This window comes from Biomphalaria glabrata, chromosome 14 (genome assembly GCF_947242115.1).
Source record: "Biomphalaria glabrata chromosome 14, xgBioGlab47.1, whole genome shotgun sequence".
NCBI classification, from domain to species: Eukaryota; Metazoa; Mollusca; class Gastropoda; family Planorbidae; genus Biomphalaria; species Biomphalaria glabrata.
The window spans coordinates 14,858,374-14,876,059 of record NC_074724.1 but is presented as its reverse complement, the minus strand read 5'-3'; the positions used below and the strand labels follow the sequence as shown (position 1 = coordinate 14,876,059).

The window sequence follows — 17,686 nt, the reverse complement described above, 5'->3', positions numbered from 1 at the left end:
AGCTTTTTGAGCGATTTTTTTTCCACTTAATAACCAATTGATGATATTTAAAAACAAATAATTTTTTTACCCCTCGCCATATTTCCCCCCACCTCCAAGTAAATATACACACCTATTAGACTTTATATGTTCTAATAATACGGCTTTACATCTTTACAGCTTTGTGCATTATGTTCCTGAACATAGATTTTTAAAACTCTTTGAATGAATAATGTCTATATACCGAATACCTAAATTAATCCGATCAATATATATGTTATCTAGTCCTCATGCTAAATTTTAATTAATATTTTTAAAATCTGACAAGTTATAACGGTTGAACTAGAGTTTTCCCAGTGTGGCCAACAAACTAGTAATTCTTTTTCCAACGAAATACATCATTTGTAAAATGTTGTTTAGAGAATCGTTAAAACCTTTATTAAGAACCGTGTCCAACCTTCTAGAAAGTTTTGCCCGATCTGAATAAAGGTGTTTTAAAGTGCCTAGTGTATAGCAATAGTTGTTGTGATAAACTTTTTAGACTTACAAATGTTATATACCAATACCGTGTTACTGGAATCAAATTCAATTCTCATTTCTTGATTTTCAGTTGCCACCAGATGAATTAGGATGTATCTCGTCTCTAACTGCTGGTTCCATATATTGAACACTGAGATATTCTTCAACTTTAATTCTGACACCGCTCGATATTCCTGAGGGTCTTTGAAATTTGAAACTATTGGTACACTATAATTGTTTATGTATATAGTCCTATCTAAATGACCAAATGTCCTGAAACATATTGTTAGCAAAGAATCTCTTGATGCCTCGAAATTAAAATTTGTAGTGTCACCATTACATATAGAACTTGGTAAACCTAGTGTGTCATGTAGTAAATAAAAAGTATAATCTATGATTGTTTTATCACACATTGTAATGTGTATATCGTATCTCCCGAAATTATTCTTATTCACATTTATAATATCAATAAATACAAAACTACCATTTACACTTATGTCCACATTGTTAAACTCTTCATTAAAAGGTGTAGTTATTCCATGTTTTGTATAAGATATACTTTGAAGACATGTTTTGTTCTTTGCAACGGTTGCAATCAATGCACAAACAGAAATGTTGGTTTGGAAATGAATGTAGTAGTATATTTTAATTTTGTGTCCTTTACAACTTTTTATTTGATAGTTTGGTTCTGAAAAAGAAACAAGAAAAATATTTAAAATATTTTTTTAAAAAGACTTTACCTCCTATGTGTATCTTATAGAGCGATTTTTTTTCCCTCTTAATCATCAATAAATGTTAGAATTTAAAAAGTAAAAACTATTTAAAAAACAATGCCAAAACTGATGTTTCAACAAAGTAATCAACAATATAGTAATATAACAAACAATGTAACAAACATTTTAACAAACAATCTAACAAATATTATAAAAAACACTGTAACAAACATTATATAAATAACCTATCAAACAATCCAATGAATACTGTAGCAAACAGTGCAAGAAACAACCTAGCACAAACATTTACCCAAAAAAAGTATGAAAAACGCTAGCCATATCTAATTTTATTTTCTGTAAGAAATCATGTGTTATGTAACTTAGGTCAATTTTCTGTGCAAACATATGTCTGATTGGCGCACTAGGATAGTTTTTTAAATGCATACTTACCTTTGAATGAAACTTGTATATCATAGCTCAGACTTTGACTAGGACTTGTTTTCAACAGAACTCTGCTGCGTATTTGGTGTGTGACATTTCTAAAATATATTTGCATGAAGTATTTTGTACTGTCGTTCAACTGTTCCACACTGACATATAGATCCTCTCTGTCTTCTGCTGCATTGATTCTATAGACTTTACTGTCGATTCCACAATATTGTAGAGCACCAAAGCTTGTTATATAGCAGATGTGAATTATCACAGGTTCATAGAGATGTGTTTGAATGGTGGTGACGTTTTTTTCGTATTCACAGAAGCGTAGCGAATCTAAAGTTTAAATATAATTAAATGTGTGGGTTTTTTTAAGAACACAAAATGAAATACAAAATCTCTCTCTTTCTCTGTCTCTCTCTCTCTCTCTGTCTCTCTCTCTTCCTTCCTTTCTCTCTCTAATATATATGTTACCGGCAGAGTGCAAAATGAATCTCCAGGCATTCTATGGAATGTTCTGCGTCAGACAAAGTAGAAAATGTCTTATTTAAAAAGATATATGTATAAAATTAAATGTAAATGAGCACACAAAAAACAACACATATAAACAACAGGATTTCTTATTTCTAAAATGACTATGTATGCCCATATCTTAATGCCCTATGTTAAGTGCTATTGTAATGTTTAGAAAATCAAATAATTCTTTAAATAAAGGAACTGCATTTAAAATACATTAATATAATTTTTTTTCTAAGTAGACTAAAAGGAGATGCTAAACCATTAAAAAGGGTAGAAGAGTTCATAAACTCATTTTTGAATATTTTTTTTAGTTTCTTCTAAAATACGAAATCAATATAATAATGTTTCAATAAGTTGTCTTATCCTATATAATGAAAAGGTAAATTTAAAAACCCACTGAGGCTTACCAGAAGTGTTCAGACCCATAGTAGGACAATAGAAGAGATAAAACCAGACAATGGAGGACAGACAATACAAACAAGACGATGTGTGATATTTAACAACTAGACTTCCAGACTTTGTAAAGCAAAATGTCAGCAAGTCATGTTCATCAAAAGTCTCTCAGACGAAGTGACTTTTTGGACGTGTTTATCCTTCACACCAAACTACACAAATAGTAAGGGAGTTCATGTGTGACATTTTCTTTTCTAATAGTACTAAGAGGAAAAAAACAAGCTTTTCATTGGTATTTTACACAGCCTCCTGAGTTGATAATAAATTTCACTTCAAGACGAGTATATTTCATATTGATATGAAACCTTTTTTTTAATAGTAAAATATGTGTCAATATTTCAGACAAAAAATTAATTGTACTAAAGCCTTAACATAACTTCTAGTGTTCTCCAGAATCATCAAACATGTTATCCGCTTTATCAATATCTGGACAAGTAGTTTCTTCTTAGTAGTCGTACTTGCCTTGATGACATAGAATACATATTTTCTTACACCTGTTATACAACACAATACGTGACATCAATTGTATCAACGTTTTTTTCCTTGCATGGACATTAATTATAAATTTTGAACATGTATTTAAACATAATCCAAACTTTAATGAAGACTAAATTATGTAGACTACTGTCGAATTGAATAATATTCCGAGCAATTGAAATTAATTTAATACTTTTATCACTTGGCATGAAGAAGTTGTAGTCATTCTATTAAATGTCTGGGCCAAGTAGGAAATAGAGAAATCATTTGTCACTTCATTCTTAACAATGCCTAGGCGTTCTATAGAATGCCGGATTTCTCTTTTTGCCGGTAACATTTGTATACATATTCAGGGCCGAATTTAATGGAGGACAGGACCACACAGATTATGTATAAATGAATATCCGAATTTCGCCGATTCAAGAATTCTACATATTTGTAGCACTGTGGCTTATTGCATTTTATTGACCATATTTTAAATTTTACGATTACATTTGGTAACACTGTCGTGGTTAAGAAGTGTCTGATTATGTAGCGTGTTTGTAATAAGAATATTAAAGCAGCTCAGGATTTACGGCAGTACGTCATTCCAGGGCCAACACAAATTCAAATCTATACATTTCTAACACTAAAATATACACATGAAATAATTTTATTGTACGTCATTCCAGGGCCTACACAAGTTCAAATCTATACATTTCTAACACTAAACTATAAACATGAAATACTTTTATTGCTATAAAGAAAGAAAAGTATACTCAATTGACAAGTACTTTATTTCTATCTTCTAAAATACGGCGTGCTTTTAGATATTAGTATTATTAGTAATAAGTGGATTTCTCGTAAACATATCTAAAAGGTGTAGGGGACTCCACAAATATTTTGCACGGGGCCTACGCATACTTAAATCCGGCCCTGTAAATATATATATATATATATACATATGTGTGTGTGTATATATATATATTGGTATTCAAAAACTTCTACCTGTGAGTAGCAATTTGAAGCTGTATGACAGTACGTCATTAAGAACAGATGATATTTTAACATTATAACCAAAAGGCGATTCTTTTGTAATGTTCACAATCGTCACTTCTAAGTAATACAGTTCTGTGGAGTTTTGTTTAATGGACAATTTTCTCCTACTGTGAACAGAAGTATCCCCCGTATCAATAATGCGCCCGTTTATTGCAACACTCTTTAAATTGTTCAGAGAATCTCTGATGCAAATCTCAATGCTGACACTTTGACCCAGGGAGACCATCACTTCTGTGTTGTTACTTGCATTATCACACAATGCCAGAGCTTCTGAAATATTAATGATATAGGAACTGTATGTTAAAGTATGTTAAATTCTATAATTGTATACACTGATATTGGAAATCTAAAATAATTAGTTTAATATAGCAGCATTGAGTTTTATAAGTACATGCTAAGTTATGGCTTTACGTGGTTATAGTTGGATGTGATAGAATGAAATGAGGTACTTTTCTTCCCCTCAAACGTCAATAGAAGTCAACAATGTGTGAATACTACGTTTTGAGTGGATTTTAGTATGCATCTTTTGCTCTTTTTATGTTAATGGTGTAGTTTCATTGTTGTTAATCGTTCGAAAATAAAAGCATCAACACATTTCAGTTACTAAATCTTCATGAATACTAAATCATATATAGTAAATAGTAAATAGATGGCATTAGTATTTTGTGCATGATTTCATTTGTTACTATACAATGTTTTTTTGATGTCTTATTCTGATAATAGTTCTCTACTTACAACGGTTTGACAAATACGGTGAACCTCTTACAGTTTCGAATGATATCAAAGTAGTTTGATTTTTCGAAATAAAAGCTTTTGAAACTCGAATCGCGCAGTCGATAAAGGGTTGTATAAATTGGTCCACTCCTGGTCGTTGGACTTTTTTCCTTCTAGACTTTATCAAAGACCCTGTATATTCTAGTATATTTCGTTAAATTATGAACATTTGATTGAAATACAACAGACATATTGTTAGGTGTTATCTTAATGAAAACTAACTGTGTTCCAAAAATGAATGCCTTACTGACTGGAGAGGGAACGTGCTACCTCTCCAATAAAAAAAAAAGTCATCAAAAGTAATAAAATGTAAATATGTAATGCTATTTCCAAAAATTAAAAAAAAATTAAAAAAAAAGCTTTAATTAACATTCATTATGAACTTTTTGATTCCAAACATGTTGTGAAGACAAGCTAAAAATTTGATTTCATCTTTGTCTTTAAATTTGTTTTCTGTTTCTTTACATTGTTAAATCACACTCACGGACCACAAGGTTTCAGCTAACAGCGCCCTCCCCAAGTAGGCAAAGGGGGTGGGAGGAGTTGCTGAGGGGCTTGCCACTGGCAAAAGATTGAGAAACACTTAAATAAAAGGTTATACGATAAATCATTCACCAAAGATACGTTCACCCGACAATTTCTTTTCCCGACAGATCGTACACCGACAATTGGTAATCGCTTTTTCTGCTGAGCTTTACCTTCAACTAGAAGAAATCATTGAAGTAGCAGATACATTCGCACTAGTTCCACCAGATTAGTTTTCTTTCAGCAACCGATAAAGCTTGTTATGTTCGTTTCATAGAAAACCTCTTATTGAAGGCAGGCGCTAAAGACGAAAACTTAAATAGAACACCGCTGGGTAACGACTTTGTCAGCAAGATGTGTGGAAAATATGTTCAAAACTGGGTTTCAGTTGTTATGCGAATCACTAAACTCATTCTTAGCCTTCGGAATTGTAGACATTGCGATAGGGTGTTTATGATGATCTACCATAGTTCGATGTTGAATGGAAATACTTCTTCTTCTTCTTCTAGCCAGCTTTATTGCTGCTGAGCTGTCAGCTCTTTTGCGGACTGTGCCAAGGAAAAAAACTGTTTTCTTCAGTTGTTCAGCACTGCCATACAGGGTGGTGGTTATGTTGGGCTGTAGTGGAAGTAGGGTCTGCCTTAGGTGGATTAGGGAGGGGCATTCAAAGAGGATATGGAATAGTAATACTAAGAGAGATAAGACATCTAAAAATGCAAAAGTTTTATCTTGAAGAAACTAAAAACTCAACAGAATTACCAATCTAAGCGTTCGTTGTTATCGTCTGCGTACTGTGGGGTAATGTAATTTTTTTTTTTTTAAATTTAAGTTCATTAGAGATCAACAAAGGAAGAAACAAGACTTTCCTATCTATCAATTCGGTCTATTGAAAACGAACTAGTAGAAACTATTGGCTTTGATAAAGTAATTGAGAAATTTGAAAGTTTGAAGACCTAAAAAGGAAACTGATTAGCAAGAGCATTTACTAGTTCTTTTCCTCTTTATAACGTTACGTTAATTAACATATTTTTGTTTTTATAGTTTTGTACCTTTAAATGTATTTAAGAAAGTTCGAATTGTTTCCGACATCGTTACGAAAATAACAGTGTAGAAAGTAGAATATTTTCCGTAAGAACATCTTTAAGGTCTAATATAGAGTACATGTTGATGTTAAACTGTTTCTACAATTAAATGAATGTAAAACTTATTGATAAATTGTCATACATAATTAACTTTCAAAAATAGAACTGACAATTATTTTACAGTTGTCTAATAATCAATGACTAAAGGGAAATCGCTCAATTTATTATGTTCAACAAAAGAATGAACCAACGAGAAGTTGTTGTTTTGTTTTGGCCAGGACTTGGGGAATGACACCAAGAGCTGATAGTAACAGGTGTTACCAACCCTAGCGATCCACCTGAGTATAGGTAGACGAAGGCCCGCAACAGGATTGACAACAACGGAATGATTGATTATAGGTCATTTAATTTAACATCTGCAGAACTCTAAGCACATTGGGATAGAAGTAGAAGAACACGACTACATGAATGTAAAAGTACATGATGAAAGTGTAAAGGTTGACTCTAATTAACTAAGAGTCCTTTCCCCTTGTTCAGCTAGCACTGTTATAAGATTGCACATTCTTAAAATTAATTTGTGCCTTTTTTCACACAAAGTTTTTATTTTTATCACATACAAGTAAACAAGTGGTCGTAAACGATTTGTTTGTGAACGATTTGTTTGTAAACGATTTGTTTGAGAAATATTTGTTTGTGAACGATTTGTTTGTAAACGATTTGTTTGTAGACGATTTGTTTGTGAAGGATTTGTTTGAGAAATATTTTTTTGCGAACGATTTGTTTGAGAAAAATTTGTTTGTGAACGATTTGTTTGTAAACGATTTGTTTGTAGACGATTTGTTTGTGAACGATTTGTTTGAGAAATATTTTTTTGCGAACGATTTGTTTGAGAAAAATTTGTTTGTGAACGATTTGTTTGTAAACGATTTGTTTGTAGACGATTTGTTTGTGAACGATTTGTTTGAGAAATATTTTTTTGCGAACGATTTGTTTGAGAAAAATTTGTTTGTGAACGATTTGTTTGTGAACGATTTGTTTGCAGACGATTTGTTTGTGAATGATGTCAAGGACCCTAAAGGGAACTGAATAACAAAAGAAATATGGGCAACAAAGAGGGAGTCTAGAACATTGGTTGATGCAGTGATGTAAAGTGCACAATAAACATTGGTTGATGCATTGATCTAATGTGCACAATAAATATTGGTTGGTGCAATGATCTAATGTGCACAATAAACATTGGTTGATGCAGTGATCTAAAGTGCACAATAAACATTGGTTGATGCATTGATCTAATGTGCACAATAAATATTGGTTGGTGCAATGATCCAAAGTGCATAATAAACATTGGTTGACACAGTGATCTAAAGTGCACAATAAACATTGGTTGATGCAGTGATCTAAAGTGCACAATAAACATTGGTTGATGCATTGATCTAATGTGCACAATAAATATTGGTTGGTGCAGTGATCTAAAGTGCACAATAAACATTGGTTGATGCAGTGATCTAAAGTGCACAATACATATTGGTTGATGCAGTGATCTAAAGTGCACATTAACACACACACACACACACATAACTTATCAACACTGCATTTATTATATACACCAGATTCACCAAAAAGCCAAACTATTTATAGATTTGTTTTGCCCATAGACGAACATCTCTAATGAATAATTGAATACACATTCTATATTTGAATGCCCTCACTTACTGTAAGTCACTATTGTGAGAATCCTGTTCAGGCTCTGTCTTATATAAGTTCTTTTATTCAATGTACTTATCACAATGGTGTGGTTGCCAGCAAACGTGTCATCCACCTTGTAAATGCGAAAGTGCATGAGGAGATAACTATTTCTTTTATGTATCTGACATTTTCTAAAGATGTCTTCGGTACCCCAATGTCAATGTCCTCATTAAAGAACAAACATAGACTAAAATTAACAGTTTTATTAATTGTTGTTTGAAGAACAGTTGTATTAGAATTATCGCAGAATTTCACAGGACCTGTTGATATAAATACAAATTTTGATATATACTTACATATACCACAACATACACGATAAACATGTATGCTTTTTATTTAACAAAATAAATGTTTTATTTCATAAAGAGTTGTATATTGAATTAGATTTTCATTGTCTCTTTATTCAATCCTTAATCTAATCATATAATTCTCCTCTTCCCTTAAGAGTTTGGACGAGAAGAAGAAGTAAAGGAAAGATCACTCTCTTATTTCTGCGGATAGTCACCCCACGAAAAAACAAGAGGGGGGGGGGAGAAGAACAAGTGGGTATTCACACGTTAATACGCATGGCTGCGTGCTGGACTGTCAACCCCTGCCCGCTCCCACCTCCCCTCGTCTTGCGGGAGGTTTGGACGAGGAAGTAAACTATCGTCAACTCGGAAGGAACATCCGAAACATGTCAAACACTTTACAAGCATATAGCAGGGCCGGACTTAATCATTGTGGGGCCCTATGCGAAACGGATTGGCGTTTTTTTATATTGAATGACACCACCAAATGACAATTTGTGTCTATATATTTCGTATATTTTAAGTACTTTTTCGTATATTTTGCAATTTCCGGAGATTTCCAGGAGCTCCTGATAAATCGACAGGAGTGCGCATTAAATCTGTTTTAAGTTTTAAAATGGTTTAATTTAATAATTTATACACCTTGAATAAGCGCGGGTCCTATAAAAGTGCGGGGCCCACTGCGGTCGCATAGGTTGCAGTGGCCTAAGGCCGGCCTTGCAAAATAGCGGCGTACGCTACTCCTTCGGTCAACTAGTATAGATTATTTTTCAAAAAGACGAATGCCACTATGGACATTATATTATATTAAATACATTCTAAACTTAGTTAACAGATACTGCTAGTAAAACTCGACTGTATTGTAGAGCTATATTTTGTTTTCATTTTCTTACGTGTCACTTAGCAAAAGGCATCTCGTGTTGTGTATAATGATTCAAGATGTTCTGTGATACTTCATTGAAACAATTTTTACCATTTTCGATTCTGGATATTTCTGGATATACATAAGAGGTATAAAGGGGAAGTCAGTTAAACATCTTTATTCAATATTTCATGTTGGAATTTATTCAATTTATACAATTGAGCCACTAATACAAAATGATTTAACTTGTGATTGTTGATAGTGCATTTAATGTTTATTTTATTAACTTTTATATATTCGAAATGGCAACTCTGTTTCTTCATTGAATTCAAACTGACCTGCTAATTGCTGATATGTCCAAAGATGTTGATCTAGAATCAAACACGTAACAACATAGGTATGAACACAGATTTTAATAAATAAACACGGACATTGATGTATTGTTCTGTCATTTTTATACGGTGACATACAGAGAGAGAGAGAGAGAGTCAAGATGGTCCAGTAAATTAGTACTAGTACGACTTCAGGATGAAATGGAGTGGCTATCTGGTCATGCGGTATGCTGGCTTGACTGTCATTAGGTGTTCTCGACGGTCCCGGGTTCATACTCTGCCCGCTGCCTTTCCCCGTTGCCCTGCATGAGGTTTGGACAAGGAAGTAATTTCAACACGGAAGGAACATCCAAAACATGCAAAACAAACAAACGATAAAACAGAGTTTAGTTTAGTTCTGTCCAGCACTACTGTTTTGTACATTTCTCTACAGTGATACGATTGTAAAGTAATTATCTCATCATTGCTTGTATAATATTTGTCTGTTATTACACACAGTCAATAAAGTGATCGAGTTGTCAAGTCTTTGAGTTAATTGTGTTATGTTGTCCAGATTTAGCAGAGACGCAAATAGACTTAACAATATATATTACTTACATTCTTCAGTCCTTTTCACAAACATTTTTTGATAATATTTGTTTTGAAAATCTGTGATACTACAAGTGTAAAGGCCAGAGTTCTCACATTTGTTCGATATATATGTGAAATATCGAAACGCAGTTTTACTTTCACGTACTGTATTACCATTATCTCTTGTAGTTAACAAAACCTGTCCTGTAAATTCATTTTTAATTGTAATATTCTTTGGATACCAGCTTGCCTCACATCTTAGTACATCTTCAGAAGCCAACTCAAACGAAAGAATACTTTGCTCTGAGGACAAATCATACATACAACTCTGATTTAATTTAATATATTAAAAAAAAATAGTGAAAATTGATTGATTTTAAAAATTTGAAACAGATTTTGAGATTTTCAAAATAAAATAAAAAAAAAAAGAATTCAGTGACTTGATATTGAACTTACTATTGCCAATAAAAAAAAATTATACTCTAAATTTAACATTATTCGAGAAGTTTGACATTTATATCCTTTATCAGCGTTAGTTAGTTAGTTAGCCTATTTCTTTTGTGTAAATATAAGTCATTGAGTGAACTTTAATTTCTAATTATCTACATTCATATATTTTTTTTTATATAGACAGAACAGCTTAGAAAATAAACAACATGTTTTTTGTCGTATTATGTACGCGTCAGGGTCTCATAGTTTTTTAATAAATAAAATGTATAGAAAATGCATATAAACAAATTCGAGAGGATATGGTAATAACGCTTCAAAGTCTAATTGTTTACAAAAAAAGAGGTTGTTTACAATTCTAACAAAGCTTATATCAACTCAATGTCTCTCTGTCTGTTTGGATAAAAAGTTTGTACACGTTATTTCTCACACACCCAATATCGGATCAAGGTGAAATTTCGCAAAATTGTTTCTTGAACCTATCAAAACAAGGATTAATTTACCCCCCCCCCCCAAAAAAAAAACAAAAAAAAAACAAACAAACACACAATTAGTTAATTAACCATTAGTAAATAATTATTTGGTTTAATTTCAAACAAGGGAAAAAAGTCATAGTTGATAGATGTGGTGTTATAAGTTGATTTAGTCCATTCGAGGAGACTTGAGTCCTGAGTTCGAATTCAAATTGTATAACTTTTTTATGTATTAAAAGGGTGGTCACGGTAACATTCATACAGATGGTCCTCTCCCCCCCCCCCCCCATACCATCTTTACGAAATGGAATCGTGGCGCGTTGAGAAAGCTAAAAGCATGAAATTGCTTCTAAACAAAAACAATAAAATATTTCAACCACACAGATTTCTATGGTAAGTCTAGTCTTTATATCTATTACAAATTTAATTAAATCGCTTATCCGAACTAATTGACACAATGACACGTTATATAAACTTTCTTAATAATATTTTTTTTTGTATTTTCTTTCTGTTTAAGATAAGTAGATTAATAGATTGTTTTGTCAGTCAAGCTAACACTAACACTTATATAATTTTATCCGGCCATAATTACAATTTACTACGCACATTATGAACAACTACTTTATAAATTATTTTAAATGTTTTTAATTATGTCTAATGTATATGCATACTAAATAGATTTTTTTCTCTTTAAAAAAAAGTGAACATTTCTTTTGTGTAAATGTATACGTTTGTATGACATAACTTATTTAACTTAGTAATTCAAATGTAAAAAAAAAAAAATTGACAAAAATCTAAAACCATATTCATAAATGTGTTAAAAATATGGAAAATAGTGATCTCCCCTACTTAAGAGCCTGCGTTTTTGTTACTATTAATAGTGAATAGTTGTAAAAGTGGTGTATGTTTATGAAAAAAAAAAAAAAAGCTTATATAAGTAATAAAAAAATTAGATTTTTTGGTTTCAGAAAGTAAAAAGCAGCCATTGCATCAGAACGTTGACTGGTCTAAAATATAATGATATGATTTTCGCTATCTTTTCTAGTTTCCGAGATCTAAACGGGACGGACGGACGGACTGACAGACATTACACACAAAACTAATAGCGTCTTTTCCCCTTTCGGAGGCCGTTAAAAATCGTCACTAATTATTTGTCAACGATGTGACATGAAGAATATTTGGTATTACACCATTTAGGGCGATCTCATGTCATGTTGACATGCTTCAAGTATTTAATGAAAAATTAGTTTCTGTTTATCATATATTTTTACAGACAGTTATGTTCATATTTTTAACAATTTATACGTATAAAATGAAATGGAAATAAGAATATTTTTATTGTTTATTATTGTACAAATATTATTTATTCAAACTAAAAACGTGTGCTTATAATCCATAAATCGTTCCACTGTGCGAATAGTTTTTACAATACTTATGTTCTAGTCAGAACGTTACGGAACCTGGAACCTAGAAAATGTGTGGTGGATGGCATTTTCCACGACAATGTGTTCGCTGACATTTTGTTCGCTGACATTTCTTTCACCGATAAATCGTTGACGACTATTCGCTTACCCGACTAATCATTCATCATTTAGAAAAATTAACAAAGAAACATTAATTAGGCCTTGCCTCTAGCAATCAATTTTGTTTTGGAAATAATAGCAACAAAACTTAGAATGTAACCTATCATTCCCATGTATGTAGGCTACTTTTAACGTAACCTATTTAAACATGGGACGACAATATAATATTAACAATATGTTACTAAGCAGTTAACGATTCGTCGTGTGAACGATTTGTCGTGAACCACCTTTAGGTGAACAAGTTGTCGGTGAACGAATTGTCTGTGAGACAACTGTCGGTTAGCGATATTTCGGGTGAACAATTAGTCGTGTGAACGAATTGTCTTGTGAACGAATTGTCGAGTGAACAAAATGTCGGTGAACGAATAGTCATGAAGGATTTCATTTATATTGCTTTTGACTATACAGCTATTGTTATAAATTTTAAATTAAGAAACAAAAATTGAAATACGTCTAGAGAACTAGATCTAGGTCTAGATTCAACATCGTTTTAAATGCACTATCACGTTCTTTCCTTGGTTTTTGAAAAATTTAAAGAAAACCTTAGTTTTGTAAATCATACAAAGAATTATTTTTTTCAAAATATCTTATATTGAGTTTTTTCCACTTTAATAGTTAAGTACTGGAAATTTGAATTTAATACATTGTCCATAATAATGGCTATTAAATCCAACTATTAATTTTGTTGAACATAGAAAGTACATAAATACCTTGAGCTAAAATAGTAACACAAGAGACTGTCCACAAGAAAAACAAGTCTTTCATTTTTTCAAATCAAACTTAAATTGAGAATAACATCGTATGAATGAATACGAATTGAGCTTAACTATGTTTTAAAAAAGATTCAAAGTTACATAATGCTAATAGATATGAAAGTGCTTAACGGCAGGAAAGTCATTTCCTACTATAGTGACAAGTAAATAGAATGTATTGAGTGAGAAGGTGATTCAAATAGCAAAAGGAAACTAGATCCAGTTATTCTTGACACGTTTCAATTAATATCTCTGAACGTATATCAATCATAGCAATATTTTTAAAACTCATTATACTAGATTAGATATATCCAGGCTAAGATACTAGATTAGATATATCCAGGCTAAGATACTAGATTAGATATATCCTGGCTAAGATACTAGATTAGATATATCCAGGCTAAGATACTAGATTAGATATATCCAGGCTAAGATACTAGATTAGATATATCCAGGCTAAGATACTAGATTAGATATATCCTGGCTAAGATACTAGATTAGATATATCCAGGCTAAGATACTAGATTAGATATATCCAGGCTAAGATACTAGATTAGATATATCCAGGCTAAGATCTAACATAACAATAGAAAGCTATCTGTTTGTCTCAGGCTATAATACTACTTGACTTCTGATCAAAAGTCGAACCATGAGAATCTGCAAAGATTTCTAGATGGTTCTAGAAACTTTGGTCTCACGTGTAATGAAGACTGACAAAGTGTGCTTATTGGGATGTGAAATTTCTAAAGGCCTACTTAAACCAGAGCCTGAACGATTCCTCGTCTTCATGATAGGCGATCTTATCAACAAGTCGTGTGCATCAGGAGTACTACTCACAATAGTTTCTATTTTTTTCTAATCAATGTTTTTTTCACAAATAATACGTCATTCCCTCTTTCAAAAACAAGCGTTTAAGAATTAAGCCAGAAGCTGGATAAAACTGCCATCTTCACCATAGACTATACTCGACCTGGGACGGTTGAAACGGACGCCTCAGATATAACAATATTTACCACTCTCAGCCAGCATGGCCGTCCGGTGGTATTTGTTTTTTTTTTCTCGATAACAATGTCCGAAAGTGAACAGAGGATTTCAGATATAGAAAAAAAAGGTCAATCATATCGTAGAATCTTTAAGGAAATGGCACCACTACTTTTAGGACAACGCCTTACCCTTGTCACTGAGAACTCAAGAATTGACGTGATTTCTAAAGATATATGTCAAAGTAATATCTGATCTGATTTAAATGTTATGAATTCATTGCTTTTTTATTTCCTGCTCGTGACTTTTGAACGAAACTGAAAATGTTTTTTTCTTTTGGAACTGAAGTTTACCTTCAAAGTAGGTCACATACACAATGTCAAGCTAGAGTTGTTACTCTTTTCTTTCATTGTAACGATCTTGAGTCAGAAAGCAACTCTTTAAAACCTACTTAATACTAGTACACAGTCTACAAGAATACAAAGAGATTTTATGTTTCTACTACAAGTTACCAATAACTACAATATCATTTCATACACATGCCTGCGAGCAATAGAGTTGTACCAGAGTCTTCTAAATGCTAAATAATCTTATGACTTGTCTGGATCAGTAGGAAAGGTGAGTATTTGGGTGAAGGTTACAGTGAAAGTTTTTAAAACGTATTTTATAAAACAAAAATTGTATGACTTGATATCAAACTCGAGCCAATACACTAACAACTGTGCCAGCGAAGTGATCATAAAAATAAAAGCTATTGCTAGTTTCAATCTTTAAAGAGACGACCCTATTCTCTAAACAAAGTATAAAGGGGACTTATCCAAGTAATACCGCCACTTTTGTCAAGCACACTTTCTTTCCCTTGTTTGATATCAAATAAAATCATTAATTTCCAAAACTTATTGAACTAATTAGTTAATTGTTCCAGTTTTCTCAGGTACAAGAAATAATTGTATTCAACTTGATTGATTGTGGGAGGAAAAAAAATATTTATATTAGAAATACAGAATTGATATAAACTTTGTCAAATAATGGCATCTAAAAAAGTACCCAATGATTTCTTTAAAATTTACAGAAGCATACAAATTAAATTCTAGAGGTTATTAAAGCATAGGCATTATACACTGGGAGACCCAGTCTCTTTATTCTTGTTGGCTTCAACCTTTTGGGACGCCTACTTTGATTAGCACAGAGCTTAAAGTAAAGAGGGACATTTGATTTACTAATTAGATCTATTTTAATTTAGTTACAAAACATTTAAATTGTATTCGTTTTGAATGTTTATTTCCCGTTTTCAGTTCTAAATTGTTCTTATCTCAGTTCTTCTACTAAAACAAAAAAGAAGTATAAATATAAAAATAGAATATTTTAAAACATCGATCTATCACTCACTGGAAATAACCCTTAAAAACAAGGTTACGAAAACAGTTTGTGTGTTAAAAAAATCAAAATCGCAGGTTTCACTATTTTCAGAAAGAACATCAGAAACTATGAACTACAAACTATCAACAACCACAGTCCTATCTCCGTCGATACAAAAAGAAGAGACGTGCTAATCATGCATGGGCGTAGCCAGGATTTTTTTTCGGGGGGGGGGGGGGGTTTGGGGGGGATTTTTTTTCTCCCCCCCAAGCCCCCCTCCCCCTCCCCCCCCCCCCCCCGCGAACGAAAAAATATATTTTTTTATGTGTGTGTGTGTACATCATCTTTATTACATTCTGACCCTTCATTCTTTTGGAAGACGTTTATTGTGCCCTAGAATAGGTTCTTCATGGAGTTAGTGAAAAAATTGTAGATTACCCGCCTTTGCCAGCAAGGGTACGTGTCTGGGGGAGCGCTAGGAGCTTCCCAATCGCGGGGCGAAGCCCCGCCGACAAACGCGATTTCTGGTATTGAAAGCCAACAAAATGCATATTCTGAGGTATCTACAGTATATTTTCCTGCTATTAAAAAAGTTTTGTTTCAAAAAACTAATTTGCTATTCTTACTGACTTAGACCCTCCGCGCCGTTTGGAGCATTTGCCGTCAAGCTGTTTCCATAAAAATCTGTCACTGGTAATGTCTGAAGTCTCTTCCCACCTGCTCTGAGGACCTCCATGAATGTGTGGCGCTAAGTTGTACTAGGATGTCATCGCAAATCTTCTTATGCGTAATTAATTTTGTCGGAGAACATGGCGCGCAAACCTCATGCGACGCTCTATCACAATCTTACTAAGGGGTCGACTCCCACTTCGGCATAGGATTTCCTTGATTTAGACCCGATCTCTATAACTGACTCCTAAAATCTGTCTTAGCCATCTTTGTTGAGCCACATATAGTGTTTTTCAATTTCGGCAGATGACTATTCACTGCTTTTTATTAATGGAGCCCCGCCGCTGGTAGAAATGTGTAACTGTAATATTGAAGATAGAGGTTTTCCACCTCAAAACAATCTGTAGAGGAATTTTAAACTCAAAACCATCTGGAGGGGTTTTAAACTTTAAAAAAAGCCATCTGTAGGAGAGGGGTTTAAACCTAAAACCCCAATACGCTACGCTCAAATAATTTTAGTGTGTAATTTGCTTTTTTTTATGTTGAAGAGGTATTTTTTAGCATCAAACCCCTCAAAGGGCGGGGGGGGGGTGTTAAACTCAAAACCTTTTTTGGCAACGATGGTAGCATTATGAGTGCTTAATTTGCTTTTTTTTCTTACACTGAAGATGTATTTTTTAGCTTCAAACCCCGCTGGCGTGGGGTTTAATTCAAAACCCCTTTGGCTACGCTCATAGATTTTAGAGTGAGTAATTTGCTTTTTTTTTTTTATATAATGAAGAGGTATTTTTTAGCTTCAAACTCCACTGGAGGGGTGTTTAAATTCAAAACCCCTTCGACTACACTGATAACATTTTGAGTGTATAATTTGCTTTATTTTTATTATTAAAGAGGTATTTTTTACCTTCAAACCCCGCTGAAGTGGGGTTTAAACTCAAAACTGAGTCAAAACCCATTAAGCTACGCTCATAACATTTTGAGTGCGTAATTAGCTTTTTTTTATATTAAAGAGGTATTTTTTTAGCTTCAGACCCTGATGAAGAGAGGTGGGTGGGGGGGGGGTAAACTCAAAACCCCTTTTGCTACCCTCAAAGAATTTTTAGTGTGTAGT

General features: G+C 32.9%; 1 protein-coding gene across 3 annotated transcripts in view; it reads right to left on the bottom strand.

Moving 5' to 3' along the window:
* LOC106053177 (uncharacterized) overlaps window positions 1–8,363 on the bottom strand; it is a 51,547-nt gene extending 43,184 nt beyond the window's left edge. For 2 of the 3 annotated variants that reach the window (XM_056010327.1, XM_056010323.1), the window contains exons 1-4: window positions 8,225–8,363; window positions 4,080–4,400; window positions 1,662–1,979; window positions 527–1,186 (exon numbers count right to left, since the gene is read on the bottom strand). In XM_056010327.1, coding sequence (XP_055866302.1) covers window positions 527–1,186; window positions 1,662–1,979; window positions 4,080–4,400; window positions 8,225–8,351 — 1,426 coding nt within the window. In that variant the 5' untranslated portion in view covers window positions 8,352–8,363. Of the gene's footprint in view, window positions 1–526; window positions 1,187–1,661; window positions 1,980–2,117; window positions 3,110–4,079; window positions 4,401–8,224 lie in introns of all 3 variants that reach the window. The other variant, XM_056010324.1, reaches the window with a different exon arrangement.
* Between the last annotated feature and the right edge of the window lie 9,323 nt (window positions 8,364–17,686).